Source organism: Xiphophorus maculatus, chromosome 3 (genome assembly GCF_002775205.1).
Source record: "Xiphophorus maculatus strain JP 163 A chromosome 3, X_maculatus-5.0-male, whole genome shotgun sequence".
Lineage (NCBI taxonomy): Eukaryota > Metazoa > Chordata > Actinopteri > Cyprinodontiformes > Poeciliidae > Xiphophorus > Xiphophorus maculatus.
Genome location: NC_036445.1, coordinates 12054051 through 12075379, shown reverse-complemented (window position 1 = coordinate 12075379; position 21329 = coordinate 12054051). Strand labels below are relative to the sequence as shown.

Below are 21329 nucleotides of genomic sequence, written 5' to 3'. Positions count from 1 at the left end.
TAAATTTGATTTTTATTCTTGCATTTACACTAATACAAGAATAAAATCGTAATATTGTGAAAATAAAGTTGTGATAATATGAGAATAAAATTATAGTACCAGAAAAAAACTCATTTACAGGAGAATAAAGTCACAGCAAAGTGAGAATAAAGTTGTAATAATGATAAAAAGATATTAGATAAAGGGAAATGATTCAATTAAAATTAGATGAAATATTAAATGATTTCAAATGAAAATAAAAAAACACACAAAAATATAAATTAGAAAATAAAAGGAATAATAAAAATCCCTCCCTTTCAACAGCCTATTTTAATAGTTCAGACTCTAAATATACCTTAATACTTATTATGATGTGTTAACTTGATCTTTCAGCTTTCAAATCTGTCTTCATTTTCTTTAGAATATTTGACTTATTCTACAAAAAAAAAAAAAAATCCACAAATAGACAAATTTACTACAACCGTTAGTTTCTCAGGCTTAATAAACCTTTTAGTTAACGGTTTAGCTCTTTAACAAAACGGCTCACCTCAGATTTTTGCAGCTGCTCATCGTTGATTAAAAATAAAAACAAGGTTTTCTGGCTTAGAATCTTCTTTATTCAACAAATCTGAACAAAAACAGGTAAATATTCTTAGCTACATTTTTCAGACAAAGACAAAAAATCCCACAAATCTTCACCACAATTTATTTGCAAGTGAGTAGAAAAGGCTGCAGTTCTGCTTTAAACAGCAAAGCTGACAGAAAACTGGATCTTTGTAGCAGGTCAACAAATGACTTCTTCCTGAAATCTAATCTGGTAAATAATAATAAAAAAAACACCAAGCAGGCAAAGAGCGGCGCTCAGCCGCCATGTTGGGTCGCATGTTCAGTCGGTGAGCGACCCGGATCAGGTGACCTTCTGTCAGACTCCAGGAAGGGAAGGAAAGGTGAGCCACAGCAAAGCTAGGATGCTGCCACTTGGGTTAATGGTTCCTCCAGATACTGCACCAATGCCTCTGCCTGTAAACACACACGCACGCACGCACGCACGCACACGCGCACACACACACACGCACACACACACACACACACACTGCAGTTAACAGGCTCTGACTCCAGCTGGGCTGCAAACCTGCAGAGACTGTCAGACTGGAAAACATGAGTAATCTCTACAAGAAGTCGCTCATAAAATTCATTTAACAGAATAATAACTCATAACGTTTCCTGACCCGTCTAAAAATTTAACACTGATCACTTCCTACTTCCTGTATTAGGACCAGGCTAAGAATAAAGCGGAAATTATATGAGAATAAAATTACAATATCACTAGAATAAAGTGACAATATGAAAATAAAATGAAAAATTATGAGAACATAGTTGTAATATTAGTAGAATATGAGAATAAAGTGATAATAGTAAATTCCTATAAATTTGAGAATTTGTAAAAATGTGAGATTAAAGTGATAATAAGAGAATAAAAATGCAATACAAGAATAATGTTGCAGTAATAAAAGAATAAAGTGATATTACCAGAATAAATTCATACTGAGGTAGTAAAGTCGCAAGAATAAAGTGTTAATATTGCCAGAATAAAGTCGTAGTAATATGAGCATAAAGTGATCATTTTTGGAGAATTGACCCCAATATAAAAACAATGTATAAAACATCCAGGTGATCAGGATAAATGTCAACTTGAGAAAACTACTTAGAATCTAATAGTCACTATAACTAATTCTGCTTCAGGATGAACTTTTGCTTTGCAGGGATGAATATGTGAAGTCTTACCTTGGCTTTAAGCATCCCAAAGCCCACCGTCTCCTTGGCGTACATACACAGCAGCAGGTTGGCGACACGCGTGATGGCCACCCTTCCTTCCTGAGGCACACGGATGCAGAAAAAAACAGCTTAAATCTACTCATCCACACTTTTTCCCTTCACATCCCAGTTGTGTTTCTCACCATGCAGTCCATGAGGATGAATTTCAGCTTGTCTTCATTAAAGGCTTGATGGCCGTTCTTGTCGTAGGCGGCCCAGATGTTGCTGGCGATGGCCGCAGTGACGCGGGCGTCGGTGTCTCCATAACCGGAGTAAGCCAGAAGAGAACCCTCGTTGTTGAGTAAACTGTGGGAAAGCAGAGACATTTATGGTTTTATTGCATTCTATGAGGTAAACAAACAACTGATATAAATAAGATACATTTTAAAAAATGCAAATAATTAATTACATTCAGTCTTCTAAATAATATTTTGTTGCCTAAAATGCAGTGACAGTATTCCTTTAGCTTGATGATTGGCAACAAAGAATACATTCACATAACACAAAATACAAAAAACATACATTTAATAGGTATAAATTATTATATTAATAATAACTGCATTAACTACTTCGACTTATTCATAATCTAACCGTCAAATTGTAGCTATGAATGTCATTTTAAAATAAAGACACGATGCTGCAGATTTATAATTTTCTTATGATTTCGAAAGTCATCCCTCAAAGAGAAAGGCCATAAAATCTAGTCCAACAATAAAAACAAGCAGAGTTAAAAACAAACAACCGCTGGCAGTGCAGTAAACCGGTGGAAGCTGGTTAGCTCGATGCTAGCTCCGTACTCACAGAGTGCTCTGGACTCCGTTGGTGTTCGCCTGGCTCAACACCTGCGTCAAAGCTTTCGGCCGCAACATTTCAGGCTCCTAAACTAACTAATAAAACCTGATTTTACTAAAAATACTCGATATATTCTAAACAAAAAACCCTTTTAAAGAGTCGCAAACAGAGTACAAGACACAGTCAAGTCAGCTGATTCCACTGTCATCTCGCGCTTCCTGTTTCTCTTCTAATGCAACCTGGGTAATTGAGTCTTTTTAAAAACTAAAACCGGAGAACAGTGAAGGAGCGGTCTCCTTTCTGTTCCCCCTGATTTTAAGGGTTTATTGTGCAGACCTGTTTTTTTTTTTTACTAAAATTACTAAAATAAAGACATAAGAGTTATTTTCATGATTATTATTTTGTGTTGACTTTGTAAACAGCATGATGTGCACAAGAGATGCATGATTACCTGCAAATCTTTGAGTTCAGTTTGTTTTCTGGACCTCACAGCGAATCACTTATGAGCAGAAAGGCAAGAACAGATATTAGAGTTTTGCAGATGCTTGGAGGATAGAAGTTTTGATGACAAACTTTTTTTAAAAACTGCAAAAACACTTGAAACACTGAGTTTCTTTAAATCAAAACTATAACCCCACCTGTTAAGAGTTGCTTTTGAACCATAATAAATTAAACATTGACCAGCATATTTGATGTGAATGATTTTAGTGATGGTACTCATCAAATTGTAATACTTGTTCAACTGCTGAATGTATGATGTTTTCTTTATAACTTTGTAATTTTGTGTTCTTATTGTGTAAAGTACTGAACTGCCTTGCTACTGAAATGTGCTATACAAATAAACTTGACTGATTTATTGAGCATTTATTTTCACTTTTTGATGAATAAAACATTTTTTAATTTAATTAATACATTAATCAGAGTATTTTCACAATGCTGGCCTTAAAAACATCTTGTTTCTGCTTTCTGATTGCTCTGGATGTCATGTTTTATAACAGGTTTATTTATTACCTCAGTGTATTTCTCCACTTCCTTATGGCTTCCCAGTGGGAGGAGGAGATAACAGGTTGGTAATGTTGACCCAACACTCCTGAGTCAACTGTTCTTCACGTCGCTTCAACCCAACCACCACTCTTTCCTTTGTAAAAGAAGACCAGGCTGTTGTTTTCTGTTTTGGATTCCTGATGTTGAACTGGATCTAAGTGGTGAGTCTCTGTGGACTAAGTCTGCCGCAAAAGAAATTAGTTTAAATTTACTTTTTAGTCAAACTATAAAGAAAATAAATCAAAGTACATCGTAACCATGTAGACAGCAAAATGATTGACTCTTTTTGTTTGACTAGTGTGAGGCCTGACTCACCGATACACAAATACAGGAAAAATCAGCTGCTTTGTACAGAAAAAATAATATTCTGGTCCAGGTAAACCAGATATAGCCTAAGGTTAAGAAGAGCTTGTTTGGCCAAACATTGGACCGGATCACGTTGCTGTAAAACTACCATAGACCCCTCTGTATGCAGGAATATTCTACTGTTACAGACGCTGGATCCAAACTGGGTCATCTAAAGGACAATATCCCAAACAAGGAAGCAAATCTACAGCAGAATGACTGAAATACATAAAATCAAGATGTTGCAATGGCCCAATCAAAGTCCAGATCTCTGTCTGAGTAAGTGCTGGGGTGAAAGCTAAAGCCTGCAGTTATTTACAGTGTTGGTTCCTTTCCGTCAAATAAAATATTATTTGCTCACCACTTGATATTTCAGACCTTTGACCCAAGGAGTGAAATTTGTACCATTGAGCGATCTTTGTTGTGGAAAAAACTTTTTCTAGGAGTTATCTCAGCTAAAAGGGCTTTCAATTGATTAATGCAAAAACATTCTGATTTATGATTTGCTAAGCAAATAGTTGAGGTTTAATCTGTATTATCCCACCGTCCATCTGAGTGTGGATTTGCAGACATGGTGTGGACTAAATGTAAGTTCATTTCTATATCACTGTATTAAAAGAAAATCTATTTAATCTACATTTTTGCAACACTTCAGCAGTTCACTACAGTGTCCTGAAAGATCAAAGCGGGCACACTGACGCTTCAACTCTTTTGCAGGAAGCAGGAAGGTTAGCATCCAACCGATGCTAACCTATGCTAATATGCTAACCTTCCTGCTTCCTGCAAAAGAGCTTTGAACTTTAAAGGGGCAGTATCATGTAAAATCGACTTTTTGTGCTTTACATCATTATTTCCTCATCAAAACCACACCTGAAGTTTTGCCTTAATTCTTTCATGCATGTCTGAGAAATCCCTTAAACTGCATGGCAGCCATTCAGCTGTGCTAAACGCCTGGGCGGACCTAGCCCCGCCTTCGAGGACGCAGCTCCTCCTCTGAGTTGCCGTTTCTAAGCTTCCAAGCTTCCCACCTCACAGATTTTTTATTTCATTTAACTTTTATTTAACCAGGTGAGTTACCAGGAACAAATTCTTACTTACAATAACAACATTTTACAGTAAACAGCAAACATTAGCAAGAAAACGTTACAGAGACAAAGGCATGGGATAACATTAAACTTTAAACTGAAACACGTGCAAGTTTCAGACAGCATCTTCTTTAAAATACCTGTACCCACTCAGCTCCTTCAGACTAGTCAACAGCAATTAGCAAACAGCTGGTGGAACTCGTTATAGAAGCTGCTTCTCAGTACAACGCTGTTAAAGGGTTAATAGAGGAGCCATGTTGTGTTGACTTCCTGAGGGCGGAGTTTCAGAGAGAGCAGGAGGTTTTAAAGAGACAAAGGCCCAATTTCAAGGAGTTAAATTATAAAGTCAAGTTCCTTTTTAGTCATATTTTAATACATATAGTATTTTCATCACAAGTGAAGGTAACGTCATTACTTGATTGTGCTATAAAATGTGCCTGGGAAATACATAACACTGGCCCTTTAAGTATGAACAGTTCTTAGAACCATTTCATTTTGTTTGTCAAATTATAGTTTGGAGGCATCATCAGCAAACTCCTCAGTCGTCTTGCTGTATCTCTGGTTTGCTTCTTCAGCCATCAGGGAAGATGTCGGTGACGATGACGAGAAATGACGGGGTCACGGTTTTTACGGTGCAGTCCGACCCGCAGAGCCACTGGCCTCCGGTGTGTCAGATCCTGAAGAGCCTTTGCTACAGTCCGCTGTGCTGCTCTCTGTCTCCCCACGTGAGGAAGAGCCAGGGAATGTCCTTCTCAGTCCTCGGCGTGAGTTTCTTCAGGTTCTGGTTGAGCTGTTGCTTTGCGTTAATGGAAGCGGACTCACACAACACCTGTCCCCTCTGTGCTTTGTCCTTCACAGGCCATCCAGATAATGATTGGACTGCTCAATCTGGGCTTAGGCGGAACCCTCTGCTTTAGACACTTACTGGGTGCTGAATAATTCTGGTTTTCCCTTCTGGTTGGGAGCGCTGGTGAGCATAAAGTGTTAAAGCAGAAGAGCAAAGTCACAGATGTTTTTTTGACGTCACTGGTAAAGTCAACTTCTTTAACTTTATTGCTGATTTGTCTGCGTATCATAAAGTGGATGCACAGAGTCTACAACAGGGTGTGATTCAGCGCTAGCTGTTAGAAACTCTGTTTGTGATCAAACGTTTGTCAAATAATCACAATAAACACATTTCTGCAATTGCAGTGTGTCCATTAAATGAGAAATGCAATAAAAATCAAATGTGAATAAGATTTTTCATGCAATAACTTATTAAAAAACATGCCATGATCCTTCTCCTGCTTCCTGTGGTCTTCTTCATGGTCTGGGCCAGTGGCAGGATTCAGATGTTGCTCACAGCTAGAAGTTGTGTTTCAACTGAATAGCACAATTTGACATTTTGAAAATAAATTCACTGAATGGAAACACCAAATCGCCAGCTAGTTTTCTGATAAGTTTTGGCACTAGGATAAAGTAGTTTTTAAAAAAAATATAAACATTTTTTTTACGTCACACAACTTACATGATCAACAACCAGATGTTTTCACTGGCGCAAACCACAAAGAAAAAGACGACAGGAAGTGGTCAGAGGATGACAGCAAGGCATTTTTTTTAATGACTTAGTATTTTTGAAATTTCAGTTTGCGAAAATGCTGTGTGGAAATGCTGCTATTATTTATAAGGGCTGCAACATTTGGAAAACATGAATTTGAGATGCAGTTCTTGAATGTCATGATGCAGATTTCAGCGTTACTCCCTTTGAAATTCAGGATTTGGTTCCTAAATTAAAGGTTTATCTAAAAAGGAGAATATTATGAAGCAACATGGGAAGGTCTTCCATCCTACATTACACTGATGCAGTAATTCATGGAGCCCCAACCAAACTACTGGGCGCATGGAAATATACATATGTTTTAGAAACCTGGCATTTTTGTTTAAAAAAATCCTCTTTTCATCTTATGCAGTGCTCTGTTGATAAAACTGACCTTTATTGTTTTTGGTTCCTCCTTTTCGTAGTTCATCACTTTTGGATTGATGTGTGTTTTATCTGAGAAGTTCCCAAGCCTGTGCCTGGTGAGTCGTTCAAACTTTATAAAACTGACAGCAAACATTCAGGAAATTTACACTGTAAACTCACAGTAAACTTGTTTAATCTGAAGAAGTTGTTATTGATAGCATGAAATCAGCAGACATGACAAAAATTGTTGCAAATATTGCAGTAACATTAATAATATTCCTCTGTTTAGTTATCTTAATATTCAAAATGTTTTATAGAGGTAGCAAAATACAACTGAACCACAAAAAGGGTCATAATAGTGATAATCAATGTGTTTTTACCTCCATGTGGGTCAAGATTCAAAAATGTTTTAGTTGTAGTCAGGGACGTGCACACATCGACACTAGGTGGCGCTAGAGAACCGCCCCGTTTCCTTTGGAGGAAAAGCACCTTTTGAAATATTTTTTTATTTGTGGGTCAAAATAAGAAATTTTCTAGTTGTAGTTTTTCTGTTTTATGATCCCATCACAGTGGCAGAGGCCAGTGAGCTTCCTGGCAGCAGCAGCTGGGTTGGATTTTTGTTTTCATGAGAAAATGGGGGAAAAAATGAGAAAAACTGAGAAATAAAAATGTGCAAAAATAATAATAGCAAAAATAGTCAATTTTACATTGAGTTTTTTTATTTCATTATTACAATTTAAAATGAATTTGCTGACTTATTTTTCAAAAAGCTTGTGAACGGTTCACACATAAATTCCTACAATAAAGTTTACTTTTAATCTACTTGGTTGTCTACATTTTCATACTTTTTATTTCCTCAAAGCTGTGATTTGTAAAATTCTTGTTCTTCTTGTTATTTTATAACCTGCTATTTTATTGTCATTCGTTTTATTTTTGGGGGACGTTTGTGTTGCCACTTGTTTGACATAATTAGCAAAATACATTTTTCAAACTTGCAGTAATGTTTATTATTTCAAAAATCGGTGAAAAAAAACAGTGGTTAGGTTTTGTTCTAAGAAGTCATAACTGTTTTATACTGGTATATTTTATTCAAACTTGTGAAACGTATTAATGTTTTAAATGAAAACTTTAGTTTGAGTCTTAATCTTGTGATGTAGGTCATCCTGAATGTGATCCTGAACCTGACCGGAGTTGGTTTCGCCATAGCAGCCATTGTGCTCTACAGCATCTACATATCACACCTTGATATCTGGTGGTGGAATTGCTCCACCTCCAGGTCCTACAACTACGACAACACCCGTACTCCACCTTCACAGAGTGAAAGCGAATTGTTCAGGCAGCTCTGTCTTGAAGGCAATTTGGTGTCTCAGGTGAGCGAGATGAAAACGTCACCAGGAAGGTTAAACATGGCTGCATTTCAATTACAAATGTGTGCAAATCTTTGTTAATTTTCTGCTACTGTTGATAAAACACAATTACACAATTGTGGTACTTATATTAAATGAGAAATTAAATTACAATCACACATGAATAAGTTTGTTCACGCGAAAGCAAGAACCTGGATGTTGGCGCCAGCGGGAGACGCAAAACAAACAAACAAAAAAAAAAACGTTTCCATTGCGGTTTTGCAAGACAAACCAATTTTGATGAGGCTGAAAAAGCCATCGTAGCACAAAAACTTTTTATTGAAAAAATTAGTTTTTCTAAATTGACTTGTTTACATTTAGTGAGTTTATTTTGTATTTCCATTGCCAAACTTAATATTCCTAAAATAAATTTGCTCATTGGAAACGCGGCAATTTTGAACAATTCTCGTTTTTCAATTAAAAATGAGAATTGGAAACACTTTGTTGCGTCACACGAGTCACATGATCAACAGCCGGATGTCACTACCGGCGCCAACCACAAAGAAGATGACGACAGGAAGTATTGGAGGACGATGGCATGCTTTTAATAATTTATCGTGTGAACAAATTTATTCACGTGATTTTAATTTTGTTTCTTATTTAATGGAAATACTGCAATTGCAAAATTGTGTTTGTTTTGACATTGGCAAAATATCGACATTTGTAATGGAAACGCAGCTAATATCATTCAGGCTAACCCTAACAGGCTAACACCCTAACAGGATAACCTGTTGGTAACCAGTTACTAAAACTACTGGACATATTTAGGTGGTATTTGGAAACAAATATTCATAAAGCAGCAGTCCACTCAACAACTCATTGTGAGAACGTTTTGTGGTCCGGTCAGGTGCTCCTGATAGGAATGAATGTTGTGCTGATCCTCCTGTCCATCATGGAGCTCTGCGTCGCCATCAGCGCCGTCGTCCTCAGCATCAAGACTCTGAGGAACTCTGCGCAGGAGGAAAACACGGTCAGTCCACACAAACTAAACCAGTTAGTTACTTTACAAGTAAACAAGAAGGAAACAGGCAGACTGGTTTCTGCTGAAACCAGCAGCTACTTCTATGTTTGAGATGTAAAGCTAAAAGCTGAACTGGAAGACAACAGAAGCCAATCAGATCAGGATTTCCTCGTTGTCTGTTAGATTTCTTTGTATTCTGACACTTTTTCTCTGCTGTTGTTTCATCAGAATGTTGAAAACACCAAACCACTGCTGGAAGAGGTCACCTGTCATTCTGCAGCCTAAGGACCTCTGTTCCTTTAAACAAAAAACTGAGAAAACTTTAAATGTTAAAAGTAAAAGCTGATGTTTTTCTTTTCTTTATAACTTCACTGTTGCATTTGTATAACATAAAAAACAGTGTCATATGATACATTTTGATCCTTCTTGTTGACAGAACCTGATTATATTTCTTTATTTCTCTGCCTATTTGTTAAGTCCTCTTCCTCTTTAGAGCACACCGACCAGGAAGTGCAGGTATCATGGGACTGATTATCTGCCCGTCATTAATCAGAGTTAATTATTAGCTGAAGTGAAATAAATCTGCTGGGATGGAGGTTTTGTAATGATCATTCTGTCTATGCTATCCTATTTTTGAGTAAAACTAATTAAAAACTCTGCCTATATTGTAAAATAAAGATTCATGTACCTCAATCTGCAAAATGTTCATTTTCAATCATTTTTATTTTCTATAAAGTCTTATTTCATTTTTAGATTTACATATTTGTGTGGGTTTAATGCACAAACGTCTCGAGATGAATCTAATTCTGAAAAATAGTTTTTATTCAACATAAACCATGTTTCAAAATGAATAAATGATAAAAAGAGACATTAAAACATCTTTGACTGTTTCTTTGTTTGTCAGGAATCTGATAGTCATACAGGATTTTCAGAAAATGTTAAATTTGCAATCTTTCTAATATTCACCCGCTTTATGCAAATATTGCACATGTGAAAGCAAACTGAACTCCAGGAGGATGAATCCAGAGGGATGAAAAAATGTGAAAATTGTTGTCAGGACACCTGAGGAGGTTTGTTGATCAGATGAAATCAGTGCTGGCCCAATTGACTAGCTGGGTCAGTGTTTCTTCAGTACAGAACTAAAGAATGAAAGAAAATGGAGCAATATGTCATTGTTTAATGTATTAAATGAATTTAATAAATTAAAGTTACTTTGGACACCAGAGCTTCTCATTTCAGAACCCTGATCCAGAAAAAGATAAAAACTGTGATATTATCGCAAAACAGCTGAAGCTAAAAGTGCAGCAACTTTACACAGTTTAACTTTAACAATGAATTTTTAATTCATTGTTAAAGTTAAACTGTGAATGTAAAAACATGGCCGGACGTTCACCAACCAGATCGATCCACTTTTCTTCCAACATTTCTCCTTTTCTGTCAGTTTTTGTCAAAAATACAATAAATAAATCAGTAACCTAATTAATGAGTTACATTCCATAATTTACTGTCAATCAATAATTGAAAGTAAAGAGTTATTGTCTACTGTACTGGTTTACTATTTGTGGCACTGAGGTTTGGATTGCCGATGTATCGATGGTTTCAAGCACCAGGGCTGATGAGAAGGATTTCCTTCAAGTCTTCTTTAGAAACGTTGTCAACCTGCTGGCACAGAAATATTCCACAATAAATAATAATACTGGTAAAGTTAGGGATTCACATCTTACAACAGAACTGATTAATAAATGCAACTTCTTTGAAGTCCATCTTTTAAAAATGGTCCAGAAGAACAAATCATTTGGTACTTGGCAGCTAAAAATGCAACGATCAACAAGCAATTTAAAGTCTGTCACTCTACAAAGAGAACAAATAATCACAAGTAGAAAATATTTCAGACAAAATTATTCTAGACTCAAACGGTTCACATGGTTTTTACATCTTTGAAAAGCAGAAGTGGAGCCTCCTGCACAACCAGCAAGAACATAACAAGTGGTTTCTGGATGGTGAGTCAGCATCTAAACATTTGTCTTTTCCAGCAGCCATTGGACAGCAAATACAGCGGTAAAGCCAGCTGACCAAACCGCTGGAGGTCGGCTGGGGTTGCTAGGTGACGGTGTGGGCTTCCAGGTTGCTAGGTAACAGTGCAGCACCTGCTGATTTGTGAAGTTACATTCCGGAGGATTTTGAAACTGCAAACACTTGAACATATTACCAAAAGATGGCAGTGTGTTTTTTTAAGTGCTCAGGCTGTTTTTAGAAGCAGTTGAGACTCAAACGGAACCATAAAAACATGCAAAATGTGAGTTTTGCATAATAGATCCCCAACATTTTACCTCTTCCTCCTTCACCTCACCAGTCAGGAACCCAATGCCAAGAGCAGCAAAAGAAATACTGACAACCAACAGCAGAACAGCCAGGAGAATCAAGGTTCTGTCCAGAGACGTCAGTAAGTTCTGGTGGAGAAACGAGAAGAGACAAAAAAACCTGATTCTTTTCTTAAGGACGTACAGCTGAACCGCTGCGCTCACAGTGCCGTGCGGAGATCACAAACTCCTCCTTTTACGCCTGGACCTGCTCACCTGATCGAAAGCGGCCACGTTTCTGCAGCGGTCGTCGTAGCGGTCTGGATCAGAACCGGAGCGGTCGCAAACCCAGAGCAGAGAGGAGTTGATCAGGTCGATGGAGTACAACACGATGCCAGTGATGGAGAAGATCGCACCAACAATGTTCAGCAACACAGAGAAGCCCACCTGGGAAAAAAGATTTCAACCCAAATTCATTCAACAAACTGCAATAAGGCCGTAGAACTGTGACTATAATAATAATAATAATAATAATAATAATAATAATAATAATAATAATAATATAATGGAGGAAGGTGGCCCCCCAGCCCCTCCTGTAGCCCCGCCCCTGGTTGAAGCGTACAAGACATTACGGTATAATATTTTGGCAACCGTCACTTCAAGGGTTCAGAACAATAAACTGTTTATGGGAAAATACCATAAAAACAACAGATACACATGGCAGTTTATACATACGTTACAGTATTCTATTGAAAAACATTTTATGGCAAATTAACTCTAAATTTACAGTAAAGTTGATTTTTGCAACAAAATGAAGTACTATATAATACAGGTCTACTGTGTTTTTCACTAAATGTGTTTACTGTATATCTGATTTTAGGAGTTTACTGTAATCAGGCTTAAAATATAACTTATTTCTACAGAAACTTGCTCTAAATGTCTAGTTTATTTAAGTTTTTTATAGTAAATTCCCTTAAATAATTAACAGTTCTGTACTATTAAAATGATGGTTAGTAAAATATCAGACTGTAACGTCCCATTAACTATGACTGCATTTATTACAGTGAAATTCTGGCAACCACAGCTGCCAGTACCTCACTGTAAATTACACAATTTATGGAGAAAGTAGTAACTTCATCCTCAACTGTTTTGTCTTTTGTCACATTACAAACACAAACTTGAAAGTATTTCATTTGGGTTTTAATGTGACAGAAACATATGACGTAGGAAAATATTCTAAAATGAAAGGAAATGAAAAACATTCAAGGAGTCTTAAACTTTCTTAGAGACTCTGTGAATGTGATATTATCGGGTTTCTTAACTATCGACGGTTTCACTCACCAAGCAGGAGGAAGGGAACCGACCCGCTAAAACGGTCATGATTCCTGTTACGATAAACTGACAAGAAACAAAATTCAAAACTTCAGTAACAAGAAATTACAAACACAACATGAAACCCAGAAAATCCTGACAAACTTGGACGGCATCAAAAAGGAGCAAATTTATGCCAAAAAACTTCAACATTTTGAGATTAATCTGAACAATTTTCTGAAACATTTCTGAGTTTGAAAAGTCAAAAATGTGCAAAAATATGTAAAAATGTTAAGATTAATCTCAGACTTTCCTAAAAAAAGAGAACATTTCTGAGTTTGAAAAGTTGAACATTTTCATGTAGAAGATTTTTGTTTCCAAAGTCAAACATGTTCAACTGTTAAACTGCATAACTGAATGATTTCTCTACACATTTTCTGAGATTAATCTCAACATTTCTTATTTTTCTCTAGCATTTTTTTAAACTTTTGGAGCTCACAAAGTTTTTCTAGAAAATTCTGAGGTTATTCTTAAAATTTCTAAGTTTTTTTTCTAGCTCATTTTTCACTTTTTAAGCTCAGAAATTTACTTGTTTTTAAAGGACATTTCTGAGATTAATCTCAAAATCTATGCGTTTTGTGGCATAAATTTACTCAGGAATTTCTGGCAGTAATTTTCTCCTCTTTTCTCCTGTCTACATTGCCATCATAAGCTGATTGCTTAAACATGGCAGAAAATAAATAACGGATCCAAAATAAGCATAACTGTACAAAAAGAGATCCTTTCAGATAATTAATGCTTGTTTTTGGGAATATAAAGACGTATTTAACAGTGTTTTGGTAGAGAGTTAAACTCAACTGGTTAAAAATAAAAAATGTGCTACGTACATCCCCTTGAAAGAAAGAAAGAAAACAAATTATAAATAGTTTTTACCACAGCGCCCAACCAGTAAGCAGCTCCCAGGCTGGTAAAATCCCCCAGACGAGTGCTTGTTCTTCCCGGTCCGAGGCCGATATTAAGCACACCCACCATGATCTGAACAGTCTGCAAAAGAAATAAAAACCATGATCCCTGTTTTAAGGTGATGTATTTCTTTCCCCCGGTTCCTCTCACCCCGGTAGCTGCAGCCCAGCAGGTCTGAACTCCCAGTTTCTTCAGGCAGCAGCAGCAGAGCGCCTTCAGGATCCGACACGGTGATGGAAACATGTTCCCACCGCAGCTTCTTCTTCTTCTGGATTAGAATCAGCAGAGATCTGGACTCACACCTGGAGCGTGAGGTAGAAACGATTCTGCAAAGGAATGTTTTAATCTAAAGAGAGTCAACAGAGTCACTGGTATGCATCAACAGGCCTATCAAATGCAAACATATGAATAAACAGTCATAACTATTCTCTGATACTACAAGGTAGAAATGTTAAACTGATTACTTAGGCTTTCTTTTGCACAAAAAAACATTTAGATTTGTTTTTCTCGCTTCACACATTTTAAAATGTACAAAAGTTCAAATTTGACTGAGTTTTGTGACTTTGTTAAAAGATTTTTAAAAAATGTTACGTAGCTGGAACGATAAAAAAATATTTCATCAAATTAAAAGAATGTAAAGAAAAAGATACAAGCTGCAGTTTCGCTTGGATGCAATATTTGATTGGATGTCATGTTTTAAGTTTCATGCCTGCAAAATATATATTTGGTCTGTAACCAAACCCAATGTGAAATTTTAGGGACAGAAATGCTAAAGATCGATGATAGAAAAGAAAAGGGTAAAGAGAATGTGGATTAACAAAATGTTTATTTTGGAAGGAAACTTTTTACTTGAGTAATAAAGGAGGGTTGGTGTTTGGAAAATTCCTCATGATATCCGAGCACAGCTGCTCTGAATGCGCTCGCTGCAGCGAAAAAACTGTTTTGTAAAAAGTAACAACATTTAAAACACTTAAGGTTTGGTGCCTTTATTTCTTCATAGACTTAAAACAAGTGTGTATAAAGCAGGAATGTATATTTTACAATAGAAAAGCATCCAAAAGACAGAGATGGAGAAAAACATCCAGACTTTGACGATTTAAATCTCAAACAACCGTTAAATCAGTCATATCACAGCTTTTTACTGTCTTTGTTTCTCTGAAATTACAACTTTTTTCTCCAAGTCACAGATGTTTTGTGAACCTAGAAAACCAGGCTGTGGAAGAGATTGAGAATTTTTATCCAGCTGAGATGTTAAAGTAGCTCTGATATGTATTTTACAATCTTATATGTCAAATATAACCCTAAGATTAAACAAATAAAACAAGACATTTAAAATGGTAAATTTAACAGCAGCTGAGCTCACAGGAATAATTGGTGCTAAAACTTATTCAAAAGCATAATAGATATTGCAGGGACGTCAAACTCATCTTTTTTTTTAGCCACATCAAAAACCTGAATGTTCTTAAAGGGACGGTTGTGCCAGAATATATCGATAAAACCAATTAAACTGATAAAATATCAATAAACATCTGTTCCTCCAAGATTCTGTGATTGTTTTTTTGCAATCAAAATGATAGATTTTGTTGTGCCAATTTGGAAATGTAAGAAATATGTACAATATTTGCACTAATATCTGATGTTAAATGTGACTTTTTATTACTCGCCATGTCGATCGTGGACGATAGCTTGACATCAAGTCAAACTGAGTCACTTAAACTCAATGTTTTTGACCAAGTTGAGAAATTTGCAGTAAAATCAGAAAAAAATGTGGAGATTTATAGTTTTTGTGTGAATTTTGCAGATTTGTGAAAAACTGGAGGGACTTATTGATGTAATTTGGAGCCTAGACGCCACATGAAAAGCTACGTGGGGCCAGATGTGGCCCCCGGGCCTTTGACATGTGTGAGATATTGTATGAAGATGTTTTGCGTGTTTCTCAGTCCATCTGTGGATTCTTTCTGGGCTCTCTGGATTCCTCCCACATTACTGTTAGCTTACTATAAATTGGTCACATGCATATTTAAAAAGTGACTCCAAAATCATAGTTTCTGACATAAAGCAGCTAAAACTCACAACAAAAAATTATTAAATAAGTTGCATACAATTAAAAATATTACAAACCAAAATTCAGGGTCTTTTTTTTCCGAAATTCACAACAAACATGAACTCAGTTTGTATCACAAAATTGAAATAAAAAATTCTTGTACATTTCTGCTTTGCACGTTAAATAACGTTTCACAAGATCAGATTCGTCTTAGTTTAACTCATGTTTTCATTTTGAAAAGAAAACAGACGAAAACTCCTGACCAGAACTTCCTCTGGCTCGGTTGGCCGGAAACTGAACTCTTGATGTGAAAGAGGAAGATCAACTTCATGAAAAACAACCCAGAGATTTAATGTCAGCAGTTTATCGCCCGACTTTCCGATCAGAGCCTCACTTTTCTCAGCATTTTCCTTCAGCTGATGACAATTCAAGAGGAAACAGAGTTGGATTCTCTCTGATTTCACACATTATTAGTATTTATAGCTGAGATAACAACAATGGGAACCAATTGGTGCAGAACATCATGCATTTCCGCTCCGATCACTCAGAAATGATGTAAATGTTATAGGGATTTTCTGTGATTCCTGGATTGGTCGTCTGTTCTGGTTCACTGGAGCTCTACAGGGAAAAAGTAATCAATCAATCAAGTTCATTTGTAGGACACATTTGAGCAACAAGGAGGTTCGAAATCAACAATTGAAACATTAACTTTTTAATTGTTCAAAATGTTGGTTAGTTTCATTTATTATGGTACAAAAGAAATTAATTTTAAACAGGAGGTTTTTAACTCAGCTGTTTTACAAATATGAGAAAAGTTTTAAACAAAAATTAAATACAATAAATACTTGATGTGAGAGTAAATTATGTAGATATTGCTTAATGTAAATAAGAAAATGTCCAGGATTAAAAGGTTGTGCACATCTTTAGAAGGTATTGTGGTCTTTAAAAACTTTACTTTGTTTGGATATAATCTGGGGAAAATTTTTGATTTCTACCCTAAAAAGAAAGTTTTAAAACCTGAATTATACATAAAACGTTCAAAGATATAAAGAAATAAAACAACTTATATCAGGATGTTTGGGTGATTAAAAAATATAACCAGATATATTTGATAATTTACCAGGTTTTCATTTCTTGTGAAGCTTCTCAGGACTTTTATTGCCGAAACGAGAGCGCTGATGGCGACGCAGAGCTCCAGGGCCGACAGGCCGATCAACACGCTGTTGACGCCTACGGAAAGAATCTGTGGACACATTTAACAACTTTGAGCTTTTATCCTTTTTTATTTTATTTGTCAGGATGGTCAGTAACTTTAAACATCACACATCATCAATACTCTATTTTCCTCATTGTATGGCAGAATTAATTGTTTTAGAATTTAAATTATTCTAAAGTAAAATAAGTATTTATTTTAACTTGATAATGTGTGTGAAAGTAATACAGAAGTGTGTGCTCTTTTACTAGATGAGGGCTTTTTTTTCTCGCATATTGTGAAATAATTTGGTCTAAATTGCATCTTTAAGTAAAAACTCACAGTTTAAGATTAAACTGATTTAAGATTAATGAATTCAAATGTTTACACAATTTGTCTCCTGTTTAATCAACTTCATGAACTTTAATTTCTGAGTTAAAAACCAACAAACGTTTGTGATGACTCAAATTGAATTTTCAAGGCAGCAGTTGGACGTTCATTTTCAAGTTAAAGCACTTTCAAGTGTTTTACAGTGTATTTCTAATTCTTACCGTGATTGAGCATTCATCATAATGGCCAAATGAATCATAATGGCCAAATGAATCATAATGGCCAAATGAATCATAATGGCCAAATGAACTATTATAGCCAAATGAATCATAATGGCCAAATGAATCATAAAGTCTTCCACAGACACTGTGAGGACCAAACATATTGATGCTGTAGAAGAAAATGGCTCCAACGGCTCCAAAGATCCCAACAAAGTTCAGAAACATATTGGGAAGAATCTGAAATGAAAGAATCGATCAGAACAACAATGAGAATAATCAAACTTTTTCTCAGAGGGTTTTGAAAATCACCCACTCACCAGATACAGACATGGCTTCTTCTCACACAGAATGCAAATGATGCCAAATATGGCAAACTGCGAAAGAAACAAAAGATAAATTATGGCTGTTCCCATTTGTTGCTATGGTGACGGTCTTTAATCTCTCACCAGAGTTCCCGACCAATAAGGAAACCAGGTGACGTCTATTAGCACAAAGCAGGATTCACTGTCAGAGAAGGGCAGTAATTAGTTACTTTTACTTCACTTTGTTGAAAAATGTACTTCCAGGAGTAGCTTTGCTGTACATTTTACTTTTACTTGAGTAAAGACAAGTTGAAGTAGTAATAATATTACTGCTGTACAACTTTTGGATGCTCTGCCCACCTGAAATGGAGGATGATTCCCAGGCTAAGACTGAGGAGCCCAATCATGATGTGCAAAGTCTGTGAAAGAGAAAATACAGGAAGATTATAGACGATATTAAAGATTAAGATCTGGATCACATCATCTCGAGCTAATCCTGGGAGTCACTCATTGGCAGAATGGGACATGTAGCCCCCCCAACGTAATCTGGGTCCCTTTCTATAGGGATGTGCCTGGAAAACCTCTGCAAGGAGAATCAGAGATCTGATACCAGAACAAACGCTGCGGACCTCTGGTATTTACGCCACTCTCCCATAGGATGATCTATATCTCATGACAGTAGGTGAGTTGTAAAACTGACAGACTGCTAAATAAATAACTTTGCTTCTTGGCTCACCTCTCCTCTCCACAGCGGACCAAAGCAAACCACAGATGAGGACAAATCTGTCAAACCACACTCTACTCTTTCCCACCTTTACTCATGAAGAAGATGCCAACACACCTAAACTCTTCCACCTGAGGTCCAGACCGAACGGCTCTCTGGAAAGAACAGTCCATCATTTTCCAGTTGCGAACCATGACCCAGCACTCGGACCGACTTAAGACTCTCACATACTTGGACGAATTGTATGGTGCAGATTGTGCGTCTGCTCATTCAATTTCTTGCACTCTAGCACTATTTCTTCCCACATATGTATCCTGCAAGTCTCTATATTTTTTAATCTCTTCCAAAAGAAATTCTTGAAAATTTGGCTCCATTTTATCCAGATGATGCAGACTCTCAGCAGATTGACCTTTGTGGGGACGTGTCTGGCAAATGGCCGTCCGCTTTGAGTCCACATTGAATCTGCAGCAAGTAAGTGTGGACCAGCATGGAGTGAAGGACGCCTGAGGATGTGGGAGCTTTTGGACTGTCACTCTGACGCTGCTAACCACCCAAATGCACTCTGAAGGTCATGATCTGGGGACACCAACAAAACAAAATCATCTGCAAGAAACAAAGATGAACCCAAGAGACATCCAAGTCAGGTACTGTCCCCCATAACTGCACCTGCAGATCCAATCCAACCCAGACAGGATTGGTGACGAGTGGCAGACCTGACAACAAAATCCAATCCACACAGGTTGAGTCTGAATGTGCAGGGAACACGGACGCAGCTGTTGCTTTGGGTTTTCAAGGACAAGATAGCTGCATCCTGCACCACCCCAAACAAAAACACCTCAGAGACCACCATCCTAAGTCTTCATCAGTTCCAAAACACACAGAGGCAGAAAAACCAAACTGAAAAAGCTGACAATCAATTTTGGTAAAAATAAAAACGATAAATTCAGAAGTGAACCAAGCCATTTGGAAGAACAGTTTCTTGCTCACCCCAAGTACCAACAGGGAGGCTCTCTGGACCCGCTTCAGGTGTGGGGGCACCGAACAGCCCTCCAGGCTGTGGCAAAGGGGCTTCGGGACCTGATGCAGAGGAGGCAAGCGATCATTTGGGTCAGAAACCTCCGTGAGGATCGTGACTCCATCGGCTTTGCTCACAATCGCAGACATCTCTCCAGAGGCTGGATAGACAGCAGAGTGGTGTGGAAGAACAGGAAATATATTCAGACTGGATCCAGTGGGTGGATCAATGGGTGGGGGGAAAGTGGCACTGGTCACATGAGAGACCTAGTAGGGGAAAAGTACATCAAATTGGTAAAATTTGATAATTAATAGAAACCAGATATGAAAAACATGGTTATGAAATTTAAAATCGGTGACTAATTCATTCTGAAAGTCAACATCAAACTTCACTTGCTTAAAGTAATCTGCTTCCTTGTCTGGTGTTTGTACCAAAGTCGTAGTTAATGAATACAAAACTTAAGTTGGGGAAAGTTCTTCAAAAATTCCCCAAGTCAGTCATTAATTTCCTGGTGCATTTGTTTTTACAATAAGTGATCAAATTGTTTAAACAGAAATTAGGAAATGCGTGTTGTGACCTTAAAAGTCCCTGGCTATAACACCCATAGTGTTTGGGTTTCTGCTGGTGAGGAAATAAAGCTTTGTGTCTTTGTGTTTTTGCATTTTTAGAGCCAGAAAGTACAATCTCATTACATGTCGAAGCTTATGGTTGCACTTGTAGGATACTGAACCTCTAAGCTAGAGTCTTACATTCAGAGTGGTCAAAAATGCAAGGTAGAGAATCCGTAACAGGGCCTAAAAATAGCTCAAGGTACAGTCTGCAACTATAGAAACTGTTTGTAGAGGAAATGTGGCTAAAATTACAGCCTCGTGTTGGGAAATCAAAAAATTGTACCTCTAGGTTTTAATGGTGTAGGCAGACCTCAAACTCCAGACCTCAGGGGACCTCAGGGGTCTGGAGTTTGAGGTCTGCAACTTTTAGATGTGCCTCTGCTGCATCACCTGAATAGAATAATTAGGTCATTAAGGCTCTGGAGAACTGATCTACACCAAGAGGAGGTAATGAAGCCGTTTCATTCCAGTGTTTTGTACCTGTGGCTCATCTAAAAACTGCAAGACAGCGACTGGAGGCCTGGAGTTTGACACTCCTGGTCTAGGGGGTTATAAAAGAGAGCCGGTGTTCATGCTTATTAGGAAATCCTTCTACTGGCTTTGATTCTCCCCAGATCTTTAATATGAAGCCATGAAGAACTGAACCACATAGTTTATGGTTTTGTGTTTCGTGTCAAAGGGACAAACCTTCAGCTTTTCTTATTCATAATTCTACAGAAGGAATTTTTGAATTATAGGTTCCCCAAAAGTGACATTTTCTCAGGTTGGCGTCCAGAGCCAGACAAGAAGCTCAGCTTCACCGACACCAAACTGATGAACTGAGACATCATTATTTCATTTTATTGGTTCTATTCTGACTTTTATATTTTTACAGTGTAGTTTAGTTTTCATCACCTTTTTTCCAGTAGTTTAGTTGAGTTGCAGCTTCGTGAGTATTTAACTGTAAG

The 21329-nt window shown here is 37.0% G+C and overlaps 3 protein-coding genes and 1 pseudogene across 6 annotated transcripts; 1 reads left to right on the top strand and 3 right to left on the bottom strand.

The window, feature by feature from the left end:
* Positions 1-573: 573 nt before the first annotated feature.
* On the bottom strand, positions 574-2805 carry lamtor2 (late endosomal/lysosomal adaptor, MAPK and MTOR activator 2). The gene is made up of 4 exons (XM_005801809.3): positions 2596-2805; positions 1938-2100; positions 1765-1854; positions 574-999 (listed from the first exon to the last, which is right to left on the bottom strand). Exons 1-4 carry the CDS (start codon positions 2661-2663, stop codon positions 943-945), a joined length of 378 nt encoding a protein of 125 aa, XP_005801866.1. The 5' UTR covers positions 2664-2805; the 3' UTR covers positions 574-942.
* Positions 2806-3674: 869 nt separating this feature from the next.
* On the top strand, positions 3675-10071 carry LOC106699703 (annotated as a pseudogene).
* A 94-nt stretch (positions 10072-10165) lies between these two features.
* Positions 10166-14806, bottom strand: LOC106699705 (high affinity immunoglobulin epsilon receptor subunit beta-like). Of its 3 annotated transcripts, none has more exons than XM_014469797.2 (5): positions 13914-14806; positions 13011-13067; positions 11946-12116; positions 11700-11819; positions 10166-11031 (listed from the first exon to the last, which is right to left on the bottom strand). In XM_014469797.2, exons 1-5 carry the CDS (start codon positions 14184-14186, stop codon positions 10969-10971), a joined length of 684 nt encoding a protein of 227 aa, XP_014325283.1. In that variant the 5' UTR covers positions 14187-14806; the 3' UTR covers positions 10166-10968. The 3 variants fall into 3 exon arrangements, with proteins under 3 accessions (XP_014325283.1, XP_023186836.1, XP_023186837.1); XM_023331068.1 differs by having other exon boundaries at positions 10166-11028; XM_023331069.1 differs by having other exon boundaries at positions 10166-11819; positions 13914-14024; positions 14094-14806.
* A 107-nt stretch (positions 14807-14913) lies between these two features.
* LOC111608130 lies at positions 14914-20596 on the bottom strand. Of its 2 annotated transcripts, XM_023331067.1 has the most exons (8): positions 19909-20596; positions 19744-19833; positions 18393-18451; positions 18177-18234; positions 18048-18104; positions 17731-17967; positions 17108-17230; positions 14914-16605 (listed from the first exon to the last, which is right to left on the bottom strand). In XM_023331067.1, the coding sequence occupies exons 1-8, from the start codon at positions 19918-19920 to the stop codon at positions 16528-16530; spliced, it is 714 nt and encodes a 237-aa protein (XP_023186835.1). In that variant the 5' UTR covers positions 19921-20596; the 3' UTR covers positions 14914-16527. The 2 variants fall into 2 exon arrangements, with proteins under 2 accessions (XP_023186835.1, XP_023186834.1); XM_023331066.1 differs by having other exon boundaries at positions 19744-20596.
* Between the last annotated feature and the right edge of the window lie 733 nt (positions 20597-21329).